This window comes from Convolutriloba macropyga, chromosome 4 (genome assembly GCF_964194025.1).
Source record: "Convolutriloba macropyga chromosome 4, txConMacr16.3, whole genome shotgun sequence".
NCBI lineage: Eukaryota > Metazoa > Xenacoelomorpha > Acoela > Convolutidae > Convolutriloba > Convolutriloba macropyga.
This window is the reverse complement of record NC_134471.1, coordinates 58,631,923-58,651,892: the sequence shown is the minus strand read 5'-3', so window position 1 is coordinate 58,651,892 and position 19,970 is coordinate 58,631,923. Positions and strand designations below refer to the sequence as shown.

General features: G+C 32.5%; 1 protein-coding gene across 1 annotated transcript; it reads right to left on the bottom strand.

Annotated features, from left to right (window-relative positions):
- Window positions 1-7,043: 7,043 nt before the first annotated feature.
- On the bottom strand, window positions 7,044-14,201 carry LOC142338559 (uncharacterized). Its single transcript, XM_075388350.1, has 2 exons — window positions 13,840-14,201; window positions 7,044-8,256 (listed from the first exon to the last, which is right to left on the bottom strand). The coding sequence occupies exons 1-2, from the start codon at window positions 13,919-13,921 to the stop codon at window positions 7,259-7,261; spliced, it is 1,080 nt and encodes a 359-aa protein (XP_075244465.1). The 5' UTR covers window positions 13,922-14,201; the 3' UTR covers window positions 7,044-7,258.
- Between the last annotated feature and the right edge of the window lie 5,769 nt (window positions 14,202-19,970).

The following is a 19,970-nucleotide window of genomic DNA, read 5'->3' as shown; positions in this document are numbered from 1 at the left end:
CACGGGCATCTCCCGAGTCTTTTCGTAGCGAATTAGAGTCGAGCACGGATTTTTCATGTCTCCACCATTAGTATTTTTTCATATCAAACAATGTCGAGTTCAGGTCTTTTCGTGGGTCTTTCAATAAGTCTGATTTTTTCCCTGAATGTTTTACATGCAACTTTTCCTCACTTTTGCTTTTAATGCAGCATGTATGCTCACTCACATTTCGCCATTCGCTGAACCACAAAGACCTAAACAAACTAGCAAATTTCTTTTATAAGATTATTCATAATATTTGGCAGGAAAAACTGAACAACGCCATATTGTTTTCTTTCCTAAGAGAATAAGACCTTTAACATTTAAGCTACCTGCTGCTTTCGTTCTTTCAACTGATATGGTAGCATACTCCAGATGCCATGACTTCTTTATGGCTTATGCCAACAATTTTTTATGATCTGGTACAATCCTATAGTTGTTTATAGGAAGGAATGAGGTCTTTCATTCCGTTCCAAACCTGAAACTAATTTTAAGTGCTGATTAAAACATAAAATAATTAAAGCATAATCTTTACTTCACAAAAGATTGGATTGAAGGTACCAATAATGACGCTAAAATATTTGTGGAGAAGGAGAAGAACAAATTAGGAAAATTCCAAAAAAAAACAGAGATATTTGCAAAAACAAAATATTTCGAAATCATTAGTTAACAATTGAAGATATCATATAAGTCATTTATACAATTAAAGGAATAGCTGAGATCCGTTTTGATTCAATTTAGACTATACGGCAACAAAAAAAAACAAAAAATAGAGGCAAAAAAATTAAAAAGAATATGCAAGAAGACAGTGTCGAAATCATTATAACCTAAAACTATTTGCTGAAACCTCTACATAATCTCAACTAAATCTCCTTTTAAAGCCAATGGTACTACCGTCATAATGATTATGAGGCAAGACCCGAGAAAATCAAATATGAGCAGCTTATTAAATCACAAATTCTCTTTAAGAACCTGTAGTATCAGAGCCGCAAAATCATTAATTAAAGGTTAATATAGCACTTAGGTTATTTTTTTGGAAAAGGATGCAATCTCTCATTGACAAGACTCACTGTTACAAGTTTAGAGCAATAAGAGTGAAAAGGAAGAAATTTTCAAATACTCACTGTTGTTTAAAATGTGATCCAAATTATAAGAGCAATTAGCTGCCAACTGAAGGCATTAAATAGATTCACCTCTAACTCTTTAGGAATTCATTTTTATTTTGAATTGCACGACTAGTTCATAAAAATACAAAAATAGCGACAAATACAAGTAAGATTAAAGAATTCATTAAAAGTTTGCAAAAACAAATGTTTAAAGCCCTGAAAACCTTGAGCTTTCTCCCGAAAGCATGAAAAACCTTCATTTGTCCTTCTTTAAACGTATTTGGGAATAGTAACTAATTTAATCCTGATATGAAATCTTAACTTTTCTGTAATAGACATAAAAAGAAAATATATTTTAGAAAAGATAGCGCCCAAAAGAGTCCGAAGGCTTTTTGGTTAAAAAAATTCATGATGGGACACAACATAGCCCTACTACCACTGACTGTCTAGAAGGCAATCTTAATTCTTCTTAAATTTCAATTTTGGCCGAAAAATCATATCAGAAATAAATTGTATTTTTGAATAAATATCGATTTAAGTTAACAAGCAAAAATTCAATTTCATAACTTTTTCTTTGAAAGCTTAAAGCCAAAACATTTCTACGCCGAAACAGCAGAATTTCTAAGACTTTTATCAAATTACAGAGACCTTTTGAATTTGATGTCATACGCTCTATGAGTTTTAAAGTTAAGGCACTCAAAAAGTTCAACGATAGATGTTTCGATTGAAACTGCCCAAAATAGACTGAACAAAAGAATCAGTTGAGCGTATAATCCCCCCCCCAAATAAGGTGGGGTCGGAACAAGGTTTTAAATTTGTAAAAATATTATTTATTTCTTCTGCATAGTTTTTTATTGTCAATGGTTTTTGGCGGCCGTTTTTTGCGGGTGGTTTTGACAATTGCTTGAAACTTATGTAGAAAAACATTTCAGCAAATAGTTCTGTGAAAAGAATTGAAATGGACAAGCTTCATCATATATACACAAATGTACAGCAACATGTATTAACAAACAACACTGTTTTAAAGACACTTTTTTGGGTTAGAAAATATTAATTTCACTTATAGTTATAGAGTTTGTTTTGTTCCAGATTTAGATATGCGTTGAATTTATCGACTATTGAGCTTGGTCAGCTGTTCTAAGCATACAGTATACTTTCATAGAACTTGACATCGGATTCACATTCAATCAGTGAGTCTTTCATCATATCTATTTCTGCTTTTGTGGCCTCAATTAGCTCGTTGTGTGACTCAATCATGGCCTGAAGTTTTTCCTGTTTCTCGCTGTACTCGTCTATTTTCTTCTGATTTTCGTCCAATATCGTCAATTTTGCATCAACATCGCCTATCAACATGCTTGCCATCTCGCCGAAACCATCTACATTCTTCAAGTCATCTCTGAACTTCTGCACTATCGGCGATTCACGTTCGGATCCCTGAACGATGGCGACAGAAGCTTTCCCAGTTCCAGCAACTGGTTTCGGACTGGCTGGTTTTAATTGGTTGGTTAACGGTTTTTGTTGCTCTTTCTCATCATCTTCGAAAAGCTCTTCAACTTCCTCAGAGGGGTCGTCTTTGTCACCCGAGATATCAAAGTCCTCGGCTTCCTCGTCTTCCCCAGCGCTGACACTAATCGGAGCAGCAAATGCAACAAAAATGAGCAAAACTAATTTTTGGTTCATTTTAATACCAGTTTAATTTTTTAGTTTTATGTTCTCTGCTCTTTTTGGCTCACTTGACAACTGCTAAAATTTTGATTCTAGAAGTCGAATGCAGAAGGCGATATATAGTGCGCTGCTTTAAATTTGAAAACTTGTGAACAAACTCTTGCTTGAAGTCTTTTTTGGTGAAAATGATTTGGAATTAATTTGACTTGTTACCAAAAAACTATAACGTGCTCAAGTTTTAAATTATTTTGAAGTTACATGTTCTGTAAATATAAGGCGTTTAATTTATTAAAACTTTATTAAAGAAACAAAATGAATATGAAGTAAATTGGATCGAGAACATGCCTTGCTTATAATTGCTTGTAAAATGTCATTAGTTTATTATGTTTTTGGACTTTTTTCTGCGTCAGAAAGCTATTATAGAAGTTTGAAGCAAGCATTGACCTCTGAACAAAAGTGGTCATTTTTGTGATGTAAACGTATATAAAAAAACTGAAAGGGCATGAACAGTTAAACTGTGATGTGAAGAAAAATACATGCGTAAATAGTCATCAGTGACTTCTCAATTTTCACCGATGCCTAGGAAGTTAGACCCGCAAGATCTTCGTCAAGTTTAATCAAATCCATGTAAATTAGGAAGCGCGAAAAATTAACTGAATTCTTCATTTTAACCTGAGTTCCACTTCAAGTAGGAAATCCATTTGAAGAATTTTTTTTCAGTCAATAGGCAGTAGAAATTAAGATGAATGTTGCCCAGAAATCTGAAAAAGATCACAACAATGGTTATAAGTTTAACAAAATACATCTTGTAATATAAATTTTCATTTATACTTCAACATATAATAAGTCTCGGGGACGATTCAGTTAAGATGGTGAGATTTTTAATTGTCCCGACTTCACTTGAGGGGGAGGAACTATATACTCTTAATGGGTTCTTTTGTTCGGTCAATTTTGACCAATCGATCTAACTATCGTAGAGTTGTGAGTGGTGATTCACGCCAAAGCTCATCACGCGTAGAATGTGTAACCAAAATGTTTTCACAAAATTTTGTCCTTTTCAAAGAGTTAACGAGGCTAAGAATTGTTTTCAACATTTTAGGTTTTACATTAATTTTGTTCACATTTTTGGACATGTTTTGACAAACTTTTGTTTATTTCTGCCAATTATGTTACCATTTTTCACAACTTCGTCTTTTTGTTACCCTGAAGTGGTACTGAGGCTATTCTTTGTCTCATCATGGTTCTTGAGTATAGAACAGATTAATATTTGGATCTTGATTTTCGGATTCTCTGAGCCAGAGCCATATTTTTGTTTTTTTATTGCGGTCATTTGACTTCTGTTTTGATCTTCTACTAAAAGCAATGCATTTAATCTGATGGTTATTGTATGGGCTTCCTGGAAAAAGTCTGCGAGGAACTGATGTTAATGACTTTTGTTCAATTTTTCCTTTATGTGTTGTTTTATTATTGAATCCAAATAGTGAGAGGTCTCATTGAGCTCTATAGAGCCCTAAATTAACATAAATATTGTTCTCAATTTATATCTTATGGCATTGATTACTTCGTTAATGATAATTATTCGTTTTTGTACAATTTTTGTTAAAATTTCGAGTTTTGAAAACAGATTTCGTTCATCATTTATGTCACCGAATGAGTACCGAAATTTATCATTAAGAGGAATAAAGGAAGCTTCAGTTGATAGCTGATTGATTTCGGGAACGCACAAAAGGTTTTCAAAAATATAGATGAAATTTGAATTTTGGCCGTTTTTGATATTTTGCTTTCTTCCATTCATTCTCATTAGTTCATGAATACAACAACAAAATACCTAAATCTATAATTTTTTCACGTTAATAGCTAATTATCAATTTAAAATTGGCGTTATTCAAATTGGTAAAAAAAATGGATGAATTGTGTTTCGTTTACATTTGGTTTAGCATTTTTCTGTTTTCGGTTTTAATTGATTCACGATTTGTCAATTTTACCAATTGATGACAAGACCATTTGGTATTTACGGAGGTTTATCGGAAGTTTCTGACATTTCTCTTTCCATTAAACATCGAATGCTTTTGACCTTTGTTTTAAAAATAGTAACAATTCAGGTGAAAATATTTGCAAATCAATATTGCTTCGTCAAATTTCTCTTATGAAAGAAGTTCTAGCTGCTTTGAATACAATCTTATTTTTTCATTTTAATCTTTGAACTTTTTTGTGTGAGATTTTTTTCGTTTTTCAGTTTCAAAACCAAAAATGTAAGAAAATGGAGGACTCCAGATATTTCTTTCTGTAGGTTTATTATAGTCCCAAGAAGGGGAAAATCTCATTGTTGGCCGTAGATTGCTTAAAAGCCTAATAGATTGCATTCCATAGTCACGAATTTAAATGACTGGACGCCCATTCTCAAAAATTGAGTGAAATTCGAGTTTCAACCGTTTTTGTCCAAAATTTCCGTTTCTTTGGGCTCCTACTCTCTTATATAAATACTAGCCGGTTTAATTGTCTAAAAATTGGGAGACTTTTATTTCTCCGGTTTGGTTTTTACTCATTTAATACTTTTTGTTAACTTTGGTTTCTTACAATTTACTTATCGATTCTTTTGGTTACTGAAAATCAAACTGATTTTCGAAAGGAGCGTAAAAAAGTTTTTGAAAGCGTCCATTTTGCTTCTTTAGTTTTTACATTTTGTTTCAAAATTAATAAAAGTTTTTTGAAAAAAAAATTGTTTTCCTTCAAATCTTCTAATGAATTTAAACTTTCGTTCAGGACCTTTTCTTTTTTCTTTTTGCATGTTTAGTCATATGAACTGATAATCCCTTTGTTAGAATGATCCTTTGATAAACTCCATGGGCAAACATAACATAATACAATTTTGGTTGATCTTGTCATGATACACCTTGCTTAATTTCTAATTGAAACTGATCAGATTTTGCAATCTCAATATATTGAGTGCAGATGTTCGTTTTTTCTGCAGTCACTGCCAAGCCTAAATTGAGATTTTAAAATCAATGCAAATTAAATAGAGGGCACTTGTTACTTAGCATTGCTTACTCGTTTCATTACAATTGAAGGTTTAGTTTTAAAATGGGATAGATACTGTTTTTGGAGCTCAGTTTTTTTTTGATAACTTTAAATTCACATGATAAACTGTTTTTTTTCTACTACTTGAGAAATTGCAGTAGAGTTCACTTCTGCTCTAACGTTTTTTTCTGTTTCAGTGTTCATTTCACTGAATTAAAGAAATCTTGTCACATTGGTTTGAACCTTTTGTTGTATAGACGTGTGTTCTTTTTAAGAAAACATCAAAGTTTAAAAAATTAAAAAGTAAATAACTCTTTCAAGGCAGTGTATCTCTGCTTCAACATGCGAACAACCGAGACAAGATTGTGGATAACGAGTTCGGACCACTATGTGCCATAACACATAGCGGGCCTCCTTGTTTTTTCATTCTTTCATTTAAAGAGAAATCAAAAAAAATTAAACAGATCTTTTTCACATGCATAGGCAATTCATTTTATTCGATGTTTTCGTTTGTTATATGGATCCTTTTTGTTTGTAACCCCAGTACGTTATGGAAACCCTAGTTACGAAGCACGTGGCATTGCATAGTAAATCATTTAGTAAAAATAACACGACCTGTCTGGAGTTTGCAAATAGCACGCACCCACTAAGCTGGGTTAATTTTACACACACACACACACACACACACACACACACACATGCATCCATACATACCATACACACACACACACACTCACACACATATATATATATATATATATATATATATATATATATATATATATATATATATATGTTTATATATATATATATATATATATATATATATATTTCGAATTATAATTTTCGTTTTTTTTAAAGAATAAGTTTCAAATTTGAGCAATTGTACACTGAGCTGGTAAAATTTTTTGAATAGTTTTGTCCTCGCCATGAAAGTTAAGTCCTCGTCCTTATCTTGAATCGAGATCCTTATTTTTTTGGATTACTTATTCTTCAGGAGTTTTTACCAAGAGAGGTCTTCCACTTGAGGCTCACCTGCCATCAAAAAGCGTTAAAGGTCATGTTTTTGCGACCCCTTAAGCGCATATTAGTACAATATTTTAGTACGATATAATTACTTGGGAGTTGAAATGGAACAAAGATAAAAAGTGGAATAGAGAACTTTGACTGGCAGTTAGATTCACTATTCCTGGAAAAGATTATCATCCTGCTGATCTGATTATCTTCCGGATAAGATTATCATTCCAAAATTTCAAATTGGCTTACAAGTGAAACTTACAAAACAACCAAATACAACAATCTTTCGTTATCCTTGCAAAATTCAACAAGTTCTCATTGTTGACAACATTTTAGTAATTAGATCTGTTTCAATTTAAGTAAATAAATTATAACCAGTTAGGAACCATTTCTCATTTTCCTTTGGAATTGTTTGTCAATTGATATGATGATGATTAAAGCTTCTGAGCAGTATCGCATATTGGTAAATCAAATTTGGACTTGAAATATGACTCATCCTCTTCAGAATGGACCTCAAAGTCACAGTACTTTCCGCCATCTTTTTTAGTCTGTGCACAATATATCGTCAATTCGCTCAAAAATGCCTCCAAGTTACGACTTCGCTGAGCTCTCACTGCATTCACAATCGCTTTGTGATGATATTCAACAGTCATGTAGTTTATCTTGGTCATTAAACCATTTATGATGAGATCATAAAATATTTCAACTTCCGCCGACTCTGTATCCATTTTCATTAAGATTTTGGGTTGTTCGCCCATCATGCTTTGCCTCTCATTGGGTTCACGATTTATGACGTAATCGCGCATGAAATCACTCAGACGGATAGAAGCCACGCTAGATTCATCGCCCACGCTATTCACAGTTCTTGAATAACTTTTCCCGAAAACATTCCCAACCCTATCCAGTGCTTGAGTGTTTGAGTTTTGAGATCCTTTGTAAAATGTAATGTTTCCTTTCTGGTCAAAAAGAGCAGTCTTTTTGAAAAAGTAAACATTCCATCCACATTTTCTGTACGATTTTTCCATATTTTCCAGAATTGGGGCTATCATGGGGTTCGGCTCGAAGCCCACAGCACAAACGTACTTTGGATCTGACCTTAATTTCTGTTTTCGTTCTTCAAACGGTCCGAAAACTTTATCAAAAAGTTTTGAAAAATTGGCGCCGGGGTATAATTGCGGCTCGAACAATTTCCGCGTTGTGATTCCAAAATTTGCACCAACATCCAGAAATATGTGGAAACATCCATCAAGTAGCGAAGGGCGACTTTTCGAGTGGAGTTCGGAATCGTACTCGAAGCTGGGAATGATTTCAAAAGATGGCAAATTTCGAGAGAAGAAATTGGTTTCTTTATCGTGATGGTTTCCATGATACCAAACCAAAATAATAACCACTATGGCGCAGCTTATTAGAATAACCCAGGAAGTTCGTGAATCTGTGCGTTTGCACAGTCAGTTCCGACCCCTCATATTTGCCGTTATTGGTTTTTTGCTTACATTAATGATTATTAAGGTGCCCATTATTATAAATTTTAGCAGAAAAGTTTGCGTAGACGAACTTTTAAAAAAATTGTTTTGAAAAGAGCATCAGTATGCACATGTGAATATAACTGTTTTTACTGCATTCGTCCATTCTTCGAAACTTATCCGTATCTTATATGTTGAAATCTAACCTTTATACTTTATTGTCTATTAGTTGCATTTTTGGTCCATTTTCTTCAAACTCATCCACATGTTATAGTGAGAAGTTTGACCTTCAATTTTTTTCCAGTATTTTTGAAACGTTCGCTTATGTCTCAACGTTGTAGCACGTTTAAAGCGTTTTGTTTTTGAAGATTTGGAAAATTGGTAATTGAGATCATGTGAAATTAGTTATAGAAATACACTGACTTGTTTTTTTTCTTGTGTTCTTTTAGAGACTGCTCTCTTTTTAACTGTCTAGGTCAATTTCCGCATTTTTTGGCTGTTGAATTGACATTTTCATCCCTATGTTGACAATAATTTTTATTTCCATGAACCCCGTGGCAATATTATCCTTAAAGCCTAAGCTGGTCAAAGTGGCCACCATTTTAGTACCAATCTCCTCTCAATCCTTCATTTTTAATGTCAAATTGATTTCAAAAACACACTCAGAGTCGAAGTGCACTGAGCATGAATTTAGCTATTTCATAGCATTTAAATGGGAAAATCTATTGGCTACAGTTCGAAACGGTCCAAAATACTGGACAATTTGAAGATACCAATTAAATATTGATTGATTTCTGATGTTCTTAATGCAAGCATCCTAAGAAAAATAACTTCTATTACAAGAAAATGATAACCTGTTTTGTTGTGGAAAAAATAATTCAATCGTAAAATCTTAACAAGAACCTCTTTTTGAAAAAAAGATAAATACAATGAAATAATCACAAAAGCTGTATTTATACAAAACAAACTACTTTTTAATTTCTTTATACAGGTTACGACTTTTGTAGCTTACCAGTTGCGATTTATGGATCTTTGAAGCCAGCTATAATTGGAGGTATCCTCAAAAAATTTGAACCTCGTAAACTTAAGATCCCAAAGTTTCAGTGGTTAACTTGTGAAACAATGGGAATTTTGGTATCTCGTTTTGTTGTGAAGTACCGATTATGTCAACTTTTAAAAAAATAATATTCAACAAAATTTGGTTAAACTTAACTGAAAGTTCGCCAACTCAGTCATTTTTTGTACTTTTTATATTTTATTGATGGGCCAGGCCAGGGAATCAATTTTTGGAGCACAGATGTGTGCTTGTTTTTTGTGATTACCCGGATTGAAGTTTCTTTGATTTCAAACAAGGATCATATGACTTCATACTGTCCACAAATGATTTCTTAGGACAATCCTAGTATGAAGTAAAGGGAATAATATACGATCCTTGTATGATTACTAAGAATTTATATATGATCCTAGTATGATTGCCACGAATCATACATCTTTTTTCATTGATTATATCTTATCATTTATATCGATAAAGCATTACCTATGTGATTCCCCGGCATCACTTTGAGGTCCGTCAAAAGACCCTGCAGTGCATTACATATGGCATTACATTTGGTGCTAAAGAAAAGAACAAGTCTATCCAAATGACTAAAGTTTCATATTCTCTGAAGCAAGTTTATAGCTATAAATGCTTACTGTTAGAACAATGCGATATAAATTTTGCAGCTAAATTTGAAACTTTTTTCTGATTACCTATCAAATTCAAATTTATCGTTTTAGTGCACCCAAATAGTCAATTCAGAACTGAACATATAATTTATTAGATATAAGTGCCGTTTGACTCCATTGTACAGGAATTTTTGACATCGCACAATGTTTCATCTAATACATATGAGCATGAATGAAAGTTATGCATTTTTTGGCTTTCAAAATTTTTGTATGACATTTGTATTATTTCCGAGAAATTATATAAGATCTTTGTATCACTACTAAGCAACCACACGAATCATATATGAACTATTATGATTACTAAAAATGATATATGATCTAGTACGATTACTAAGAAACATATACGACCTAGTATGAAATCAAAGAAGTTGCATGATTGGTGACCCAGGTAAGTGGGATCTTCCGATACTTTAAGCAAGATTAAATTGTTTATTTGTTAGATCGTCTCTGTTTATGTTTGATGAACGCTTTTTCTGTTAGTTTTTCTGAAAAACTAAGTTAAATTTGTAGTTTACGGTAATTTTAAAAGAAACTTAGTCCTATTGACTTCCCAGAAAAATTTGACAAGATAGGATTTGTTGACCTCCCGATCTACGATGAACTTTTCAAACCCAGTTTGCTGTTTACGACGCAATTAGAGAACCTCAGCGCCTCTGAGTGCAAGTTAGAAGCTTTTAATGAATTTCTCTTTGAAAATCTATCTTTGCGATATATTCAGTTTTTATTCGTCATATTGTTTTAACCACAAACAAAAATTTTATGAAACAAGATGGTAAAATGAACAATGAATGTCACAGATCACACAGTTTTAATTTTTTTCATGATTAAAACATTATTTAAAGGTTTGCTCTACAATTTTCATATCAGACTTAATTTGCTTGGAAACATGAAATTCTAATTGAGACTTACTATTGGGGTTCTGCAAGCTTTTAAAGGTGCTTTGTGGCAGAGCCATTAGACTTTGTTATATCAATGAAAAAAACTGCTATATAAAGTTTACCATGCTCTACTAAAAATTAATTAAAAATGCTTAAGTTAATAATTTAAAGCTTGAACAAAATCAAAGGAGTTATTTCTGTTTTGAAAAAACGTTAAATAAGTGATCGGATATGGAAACCTCAATGATGTAAGTATGGTTACTAAGAAAGTTTATCCGGGGAGAACGTTTCGTCTCAAAAGTATTCACGAGAGCTTCGAAGATCTATATGCGTATTTTTCATCCAATTTTGACGGGAAAAATGAATTTAAAGAAAAATTGAAATAAAGGAAAAATGACATTTGACATCTCTCGAAACTCCTAGGCAAATATCGAGGTCATAGCTCAATCACAGCAAAAAGACATAATTTAATTTTTGTTGCAGATAAATCACTTTGCTTGTGTTTATGCAACATTGAACCGTAAAATATTAAACAGGCAAAGTTATTAAAAAGGCATTACAAAAAATTCAGAAATAACTGGTGCTGCTAAGTCGTCCCGAAAAAAAAACAAATTCGTTCGGCAGGAGATAATAAAACAAATTAATCTGGAAAGAACTAAATTGGGCCAAGATTACGGAAAAGGAAAACAACTGAGTAGAAGGAAATAGAATCAATCTAAAAACTGTTCTCATTTAAAAAAATGGAAAAAGAGTAAACGTCTATAAAATATTTAAAAAATAATTTTTGGTTTATTAATTTGATGTGACGTACGATGGACATCAAAAGCAGTTTATAAGCTTATGAGGGACAATACTCAAGATAAAAGATTCGGTTTTGGGAAGGGTTTTGGTGAACGATTTCAGGCTGAAAATTTAATGGCAGAAGTTATCGATTTAGGAATGCGATATCATTTCTTTCTACCCTTGTTATTATACAACAGTCATAAACGTATTTGATAATGTATAAAGTACAGGAATCTTATATGTTGTCGCATTAATCATACAGAATCCTTGATGATTCCCCAGCAGTCATAAAACGGATCGTACAAAGAAATAGCGCATGATGCGTATGACATCATATATAATCTTTGTATGTCTATTAAGATGTGGCAACCCGCGATGTTAGAATATGGGAGGTTAAATGAATTGGTTTTAAATAAAATAAAACTATTGGATAGCGATGTCTGACGCAATTTTCCAAATTAGAAAACCGAGTGCTAATTGAATTATCTGTCTAAATTTAGTTGGAAAACAATGATACCGAACAATGGAACCTTCAAATATAATATTCAAACACTCCACTTAAACAATGCAGGTGCAGGGTATATAAATGCTCGGGTTCGTTCTTAGATCCATTAACATTCAAACACAGCAACTTCAAAGCCCAACCCAATCCGTGAAACCTGTTCAACTTTTAGCGCAAGTAAGAAATCAAAACAACATGTCTTCATCGTGTGAACAAATTGAGGAACAACAGATCCTGTCAGGAGGTCTTCCAGTGGCTACAATGAGTGGGACTAGCAGTGAAGTGGTACCAGGCACTTTCTACAGACACCAGAGTGCATTCAGGACAGAGAAGGCTGACTCACTAGGAAGGGACTCGAGGGTAGAGGGGGTTAGTTCCATATTTAGACTTTGCATCAACATCTTATCCGAAAAAAGCATATATGTTTGTAGTATGCGCCTTTTTATATAGAAGAGTCATTTGTTAATTTAAACTCCCAATTTTTCACCTATAAACTCCTATGAGAATAATATTAACACCCTTTTTTTACTATTACTAACTATATCCTGTACAGATTTTAGGTCAGCTGTTATTTTGATCTTAGTATTTGAAGTTCAGGACTTGGAGTAATTTTTGACATTTTTAACATTTTTGGCCTAATTTTGGCTCTGTAATTTTTGAAATCCACAAATTTGTTGAACTGTAGATGTTTGGTTAGTTTTCGTAAGTCAGCATTTGTTGTTTTAGACACGATTCGAGAAGCGCGATGCCGCTGGGCACCAACTGGAAACTGTATGCAATTTTTATTCTCAAACCTAAGTTTTGAAATTTTGTCAGCTTTCCTAACCTGAGTTTTGTTCTAGACTCACAAGGAATTCGTGTCCAGTGGGATGAAAAAGTGAACAAAGGATCCTAATCAACAAACAGAGCTCTAAACTTGCTTTATATGATTTCCAAAATTATGTGCAATTTTTTCACAATTTTCATACCATGCTTGGTTTGCTTATAATTTTAAAATTCTAATTGAATTTTACAATTGGAGGTTTTGCAATATCTTAGAGGGCAGAAAAGTTTAAAGCGAATTACTCAAACAAATTCAGATGAGCGAATGCGATGCTCAAGTAAATTAAACGCTAACTCCAGTACGGAACGTCGCTAGGTACGAAATGGCGCATTTAAGGATATCGAATTTCGCACCAAAGTTTATTTGCCTTAATACCAATATCGCTTGGATCGATTTTCCTTTCATAATACATACGGGCGACATTGTCAATTCCTTAATGTCGCAATACATCATTGATTCATCGTTGGTTAGAGTGGTTTACAACTATTTTTATTTTTTGTATGAAACTTGTATGATTACCAGGATATCATAAAAGTCATATATGACCTTGTATGATTACCGGGGATCATATATGACCTTGTATGAAATCAAGGAAAAAGTTGTATGATGGGCACCCCGGAACTATGAGCCACCGATGAAAATTACATGCCAGCTCAACCCGGGTTATAACTACCCAAAGGTGGTTAACATAAAAGTGTAAGTAAAATCCTTATTTCTCCCGCCAAGGTATTGAGATTATTCAACCGATTTTGCTTACTAATCGAAATGAGTTTACCGTCTTTTATTAGTGCCAATTGGGACATACCAGCACAGAGTCATGTCTTCACGAAATTCCCCTCACCTCTAGATTTGGGTCGGAACAGTAATCTAGCCAAGCGCTGTTTCCACGAATTGTTATAATGATGATATGGCCGATGATCCATAGTATACGATCGATAAATAAATTAATTGTTTTCTATTTGTTATAAAAATAATTGACCTTCAGTTCAATTCAAGATCAAATTGATTAAAAGTGTACAGTACAAACTTTTAAAGTTATTGGTTGATTAAAACCGTTCACGGAATTTTTAAAAACGTTTCGTATAGATTTAAATTTGGATAGCCAGTATTAAAAAAAGTTGCTGTAAATAAATAAAACTATTACTGTTTTTGAATCACAACACGTATAAAAATTCAAAACTTGTCAAACTTTTTCACTTCTGCGCTCTTTATAGAATGCGATTTCTGTAACACTTTGTGAAAAACAGTAGGAAATAATTTGAGACAATATTATTCAACGCTGTATGCGTGCTAGGGGAAATTATCGGGCAAGCAGCGAAACGCAAGCTGGTGCTGTATAAAAACTGCGTAAGAGAAAGTGCGTATTGACTGATTTTGTGACAAAGATTTCCGATGGCGCCGTAGTGTAGATATGAGTAATTTGAGCTGTGACCAATGTCTAAGCAACAAAAATTAGAAGCAGGAGAAAAATACATTATTAGCATAAACATCTACCAAATCAAGCAAAAAAAGTCAGTCAAAATAATAAAAGATAGATCATTCTTAGTATTTGAAAAATTGACGGAATCTCAAATCATGACAATTTTATATATATATATATATATATATATATATATATATATATAATATATATAAAGGCTTAAAATCTTATAATGTTAACAAAAAAGCTTTAAAAATGCACTGATGTGTCCCTATTGGGCAGAACAGCCCCTATTAAGCAAAGAAATAAAGCAAAATAAGCAGATTACCTAAATTCAACAACATTTTGAGGCACCCATTGTCAGATTCAGAAAAAAGAAGAATTTTTCAAGGAAAACTTTATATAGGGTAATTCTTGGCATTTTCAACCGTCAACGATACCTTTACTTAATGACAAAAAAATTAAAACAAGTACGAGTCAAATTTCGAAATACCACAAATATTTCATGGAAACATAAAGAGTCAAAGCGATAGAAACGCTTAGCTGTCCATTAATCAATTCAAATATCAGCAACTATGCCACGATGAAAATCAAAAATGAGAGAAAATCAATAATTTTTTAAAATTAAAGAAAATGAGGAGAAGGAGCCAGTAAAAGCAGCCATTAAATTGCCGCCGCGCGTGAAGAAAGCACAAAAAAAGCACAAAAACGTTCAAATAATATAAAATAATAACTTCTCCGCCAATTATGATCGTTTGAAAGATTTTTACGTTTCTAAACAACTCAATTTTGTCTTCTATTCTATGTTATCATATTCACAGCATCACTTGACCTTATATAGAGGAAAAATAAGAAGATCATAAAAAGATGGCGCCCAATTGTAATCCAAAATCTTTTGGTTGTAGAAATAACTCTGCGACTGATAACAGCCTTGCCATTGAACCTCATGGTAATTCACAAATTTTGCTAGTTATATCATAATTGTGCAATTATATCTGAAAAAGGTGGAACTCTGTAAATGTGAACAAAATTTTCACTGCATAGCACTTTGAAGAAGACGCAACTGAAAAAAATCATTTTACAGTTCTTTACTCAATTAGCTTTTAAGGATACCACTCAAGTCTTTCTGCGTCGAATATTACAATCAGCCAAACCTCTCTGAATAGAAAATCAGTTGAGCATAGAGTTCCTAGACCGCTAAGTGCAATAGGAACAGTAAAGCCTTTTTCACAAGTTCAAAAAATGGCAGTACTTTTATCCGGTGAATTGAGCCAATATTTTTATGTTTATTATTTAGAGAACTTTTATGTAAATTTCATTTAGAAAATTACAATTTTGAATTTTGCTTTTATCTGACTATTTTTTGTTAGTCAGATTTCAGGTTTCTCAGAAACCATTTCCAAATCCATTTATGTCGTTTAGGTGAAAAACACTGATTTTTGAACGATGTTAGAGTAAGGTATAGAAACGATGCAAGGTATAGCTTCGAAGAGATTCCATAAGTGTTCAACAGCCTCGGTGCTAAGTTTTGAATTTTTAGGAGATAAATTATGAAAAGAAAGAAAATATTTCAGCAACGTATCGATGAACCTGAAGAACCAAAATTTGTATGATTTTGGGATAAACTACGAAATGCAAAAAATTGTGAACAATGTGCGTCAATATGAGTTGCGTCATCTTAACTTTCTGCGTTAGGAAGCAGATAAACAAGTTGTAAAGTGTGATGGGGGATTGAAAAAGTGGAAATTTATTTTTATCACGAATCAAAAAGTAGCAATATTAAATTGTGACCTGAGCCATGGTCGATTGTTTCATTGAATATTTAAAATAAAGATTCCCGTAAAAACTGCAAGATGTGCTATAATTAGGTTGCTACGTGCAGCTGAAAACTTAGCTAAATGTGTCGGAAACATCAAAATAATAAAAATTCGGAGTTTAAATCAGATCTCTAGTATTATGTAATTGCACCTTCAGCTTTCTAGCAGACGGTATTTAAAATTGTGATACATTTTTTTGAATCTGCATTTTGGTTCTGTCTGGGTTATATGATGACCACTCCTGTACCCCCTCCTCTTTTTGGAAGAAATTGTCCACAATCGAAAGACTTATTTATAGCAAACAATAAAAGAAGGAAGCGGTTTAGGGATCTATTTAATTTTAAAAACAGAGAAATCGCTCGTACGATTTCGCAATTTTACTTTTTGCAACTTAACGCAAGATATAGGATTTTTGAAGAACTACAATAACAGTTAACGTTTCCAAGGTACTGGAATGATCTTGCCTGGTATTCTGAGTCACCCATTTTCGTCGAAAAGCCTTAAAAGTGTAAAGAACAGTCAAAAGATTGAATAAAAGTATTGGTTGTGTTTCAGATTGTATACAAACAAATTAAACGATTAATACAAGCCTGGATTCAATTTTAAACAACATACACGAGTTAAGGATACGTTTTTCTTGACTTATATTTATCACAGTTATCCCAACATTCCAATTTTTGTCCACATTTGCCTCAAGATACAGCAAAACTGGGGTCAATAAATTAATGAAATTATGCTCCTAGGAATCCTTCGCCAATGTGAGCCCCGCTTAGGCGCGAGCCAATGGCTCAGAGCTCTAAATGCTTTCCATTTTCCAGAACCACTTTCTAACATACAAGTTTCCACAGTTTTATATTCAAACTGCCCGAGTCGCCACTTCTTAGTAATCATACTAAGATCAAATATATGATACCATACAAATCATAGACTATATCTTAGTGTGATCTTAATAAGATTTCCATTTTTTCATATATGACTTTCTATGACTTTTAGAAAATCATAAATGATCGTTGTATTAAAAACGAGAAACCATAAACAATGCCGTTCGGTTAAATGTCGAATAAGCACATATGATTTTTCTTTGAGAACTTTCTATGATTGCTAAGAAACAATTATGGTGAGCAACACGGGTGGATAAATCAACAGTCCAAGTAATGAATTGTGACAGTACATTCTCAGTATATATTGTCAAGTATTAAGAACTTAACTTGTAGAATCTTACAGAGTTTGTGTGACTCGATGTTTTTGAGTTAACCAAGCATAATCATTATAAAGTAGTACGAAAAGCAGGAAACATAACAAATAAGACCAAAGACAGTGGAGCATTTATCTTGAAAGATATCAGATAACTCCAAAATGGCCATCTCATATAACAGTTGCACGATGACGTATGAAGTAACTCATGAAACGCGTCTAATTAGAAAAACACAGCAGAACATGTCTTGGCGTACAATAGTAATGTGTATATGGGTACCTCCGCAACATAGAGCCGCGATACGGTACCCATATACACATTACTCCAATTCACTTTATATATCCACTACTCTATATTCACTTCTTTATATTTTAAGTCTATCATTTCTTGTCTCACTAAGTGCAAACCACTAGTACAGAGTTAAGCTGGTAATCAACCGTTATCAGACGGATAGTTCGGGTTCTATCCCCACTGACTCCAGTGGACGTCCCCAGATACTAGTATAAAACTAATCAGTGAAACTGCTTCGCAGATGAGACCGTGTAAAAAGCACGTAAAACCAACTTGCGAAAAAACTTGAACAAAAAAAACCAGCTTAACTCTTTTATAATTTTTTTTAAATTTTGCTGCCATTTTTTAAAAATTAATTATCTGCGAAGCAGCTTCACTGGTAAAACCTAAATTCACCATTACTATTTCTAATGCCCTTATCATCAAATGGATCTATAGCTATTTTATATTGTTCTTTAGTTTCTAAATGATGCTTTTTGCTATCAATAGTATAATTAGTTACATATTTAGTTTTACCTTCATATATAGCATTAGTATAATCTTCCAAAATAAAAATAAAACAAAAAATACAAGCAAAATTTACATTTCACTCTTTAAGAGCAATTCACTCTTTTCGGGGTGAGTCCTGAGTAGGGAGATCGCTTTTTTTCACTCTTTAAGAGCGAATCCCTCTTTTTGATATTTTTTTTTATTTTTTTATACTTTTTATTTCAAATTATCTATACTTTTCAATAAATTTATATTTTCTTTTATTTTTTCTATATTTATTCATTTATTAATAAGAAATGATACAAAATTATAGTATTTACATGAACAATTTTCCCCAGTTTGGGTAATATCAGATCTGTGAAACAGTTCCACTGATCTGGGAACCAGCTCCGCCGATCTTTCTGTTAAATTTCTACTAAATCCTCTGGTCAATTCTATATCTGGATGTTATTTCTTTACATGAGCCCGTATACCATCGTATCTCACAACAGAATTACAATATGGACAATTAACTTTAGCTGAATTACAACTTCTACATGTATACTTACCCTCATCAAAATTATTTAGTGGTTTTATATAATTACACTTATTACAACATCTAGTTAATACTTCTGAGATAGGGTTAGGATTAGGGATAAGGTTAGGATCTGAGTTAGAGTTATAGTCATAGATAGAACCAGAACCAGAGCTAGAACTAGGGTTAGAACTAGAATTAGAACTAGGGTTAGAACTAGAAATATAATTAGAAATAGAATTAGAATTAGAATTTGAACTAGAATTAGATTCATTTTTTAAAGAACAACCCCATGGGGAAAAATCATTGGCACAAATACCACTTAATATTATATTACAACACAAACATTTATCAGTTTTATCTTTATGATATGATTCATAATGATATTTTAAAACAGCAATGTTTCCACATTTATAGTTACACTCTAAACATTGTAAAAGCATTTATAATAGGTAAATTTTAATGTCTCTGATAAAATTAAGCCATAATTTCAATTAAATCTTTAGTATTATCTTTAGATGTGATACACTCTGCTAAATATTTATTTCCTAAAGTATTGAGTGTATTAGTTTTACATCTCTTATCTAAGATCAAATCAAAGTCTAATTCTTTTTTATCTTTAACAAAATTTATAATCTCTTCTCTAAATTCTTCATTATTTATATATAGTTTGTTTAAAAACTTTCCTCCCTTTCTATTCAAAATTCCCATCTCTTCATTGATGAAGTCACAGTTACGCTGATCAGTATACGAACTTTGTTCATGGTTTACCAAACTGCTTTCCCGATAGGTCTTCGACCATGTTTCACTATCAGTATACGAACTTTGTTCATGGTTTACCAAACTGCTTCGTGTTTCACCTTCCAACTCGTCTCGATATCCAACATTAACTAATGTATTTACTTTACTCAACATTGTGCTTGCTCCCACTGCTACAGTTCCAGCATTTCTTGATATTGAATCGGGATAAATATAACTAAATATAATTAAACCTGTGCCTATAATTCCACCAATAATTAATAAAATTTTCATACCCTTTCCAATAATCATTTTTTTAGTTAGAATATCATTCTGTATTTTAATATTATTTAAAGTAAGAAGTTTATTAAAATAAAACTGATAATTATCATGATTAATAACATTTCTATCTGTTGCATTAATCATTAGTGGTTTTATATATACTATAAGTTTATTTATGTCTGCTCTTTCTAAATCATCTTTTAAACTAAGAGCTTTTAAATCAAGG

Coding starts and splice junctions, on each gene's coding strand:
- LOC142338559 (XM_075388350.1), bottom strand. CDS start 13,921: ATGGATCATCGGCCATATCATCATTATAACAATTCGTGGAAACAGCGC. Junction 8,257..13,839: donor GTTCCGACCCAAATCTAGAG/GTGAGGGGAATT, acceptor GCAAACGCACAG/ATTCACGAACTTCCTGGGTT.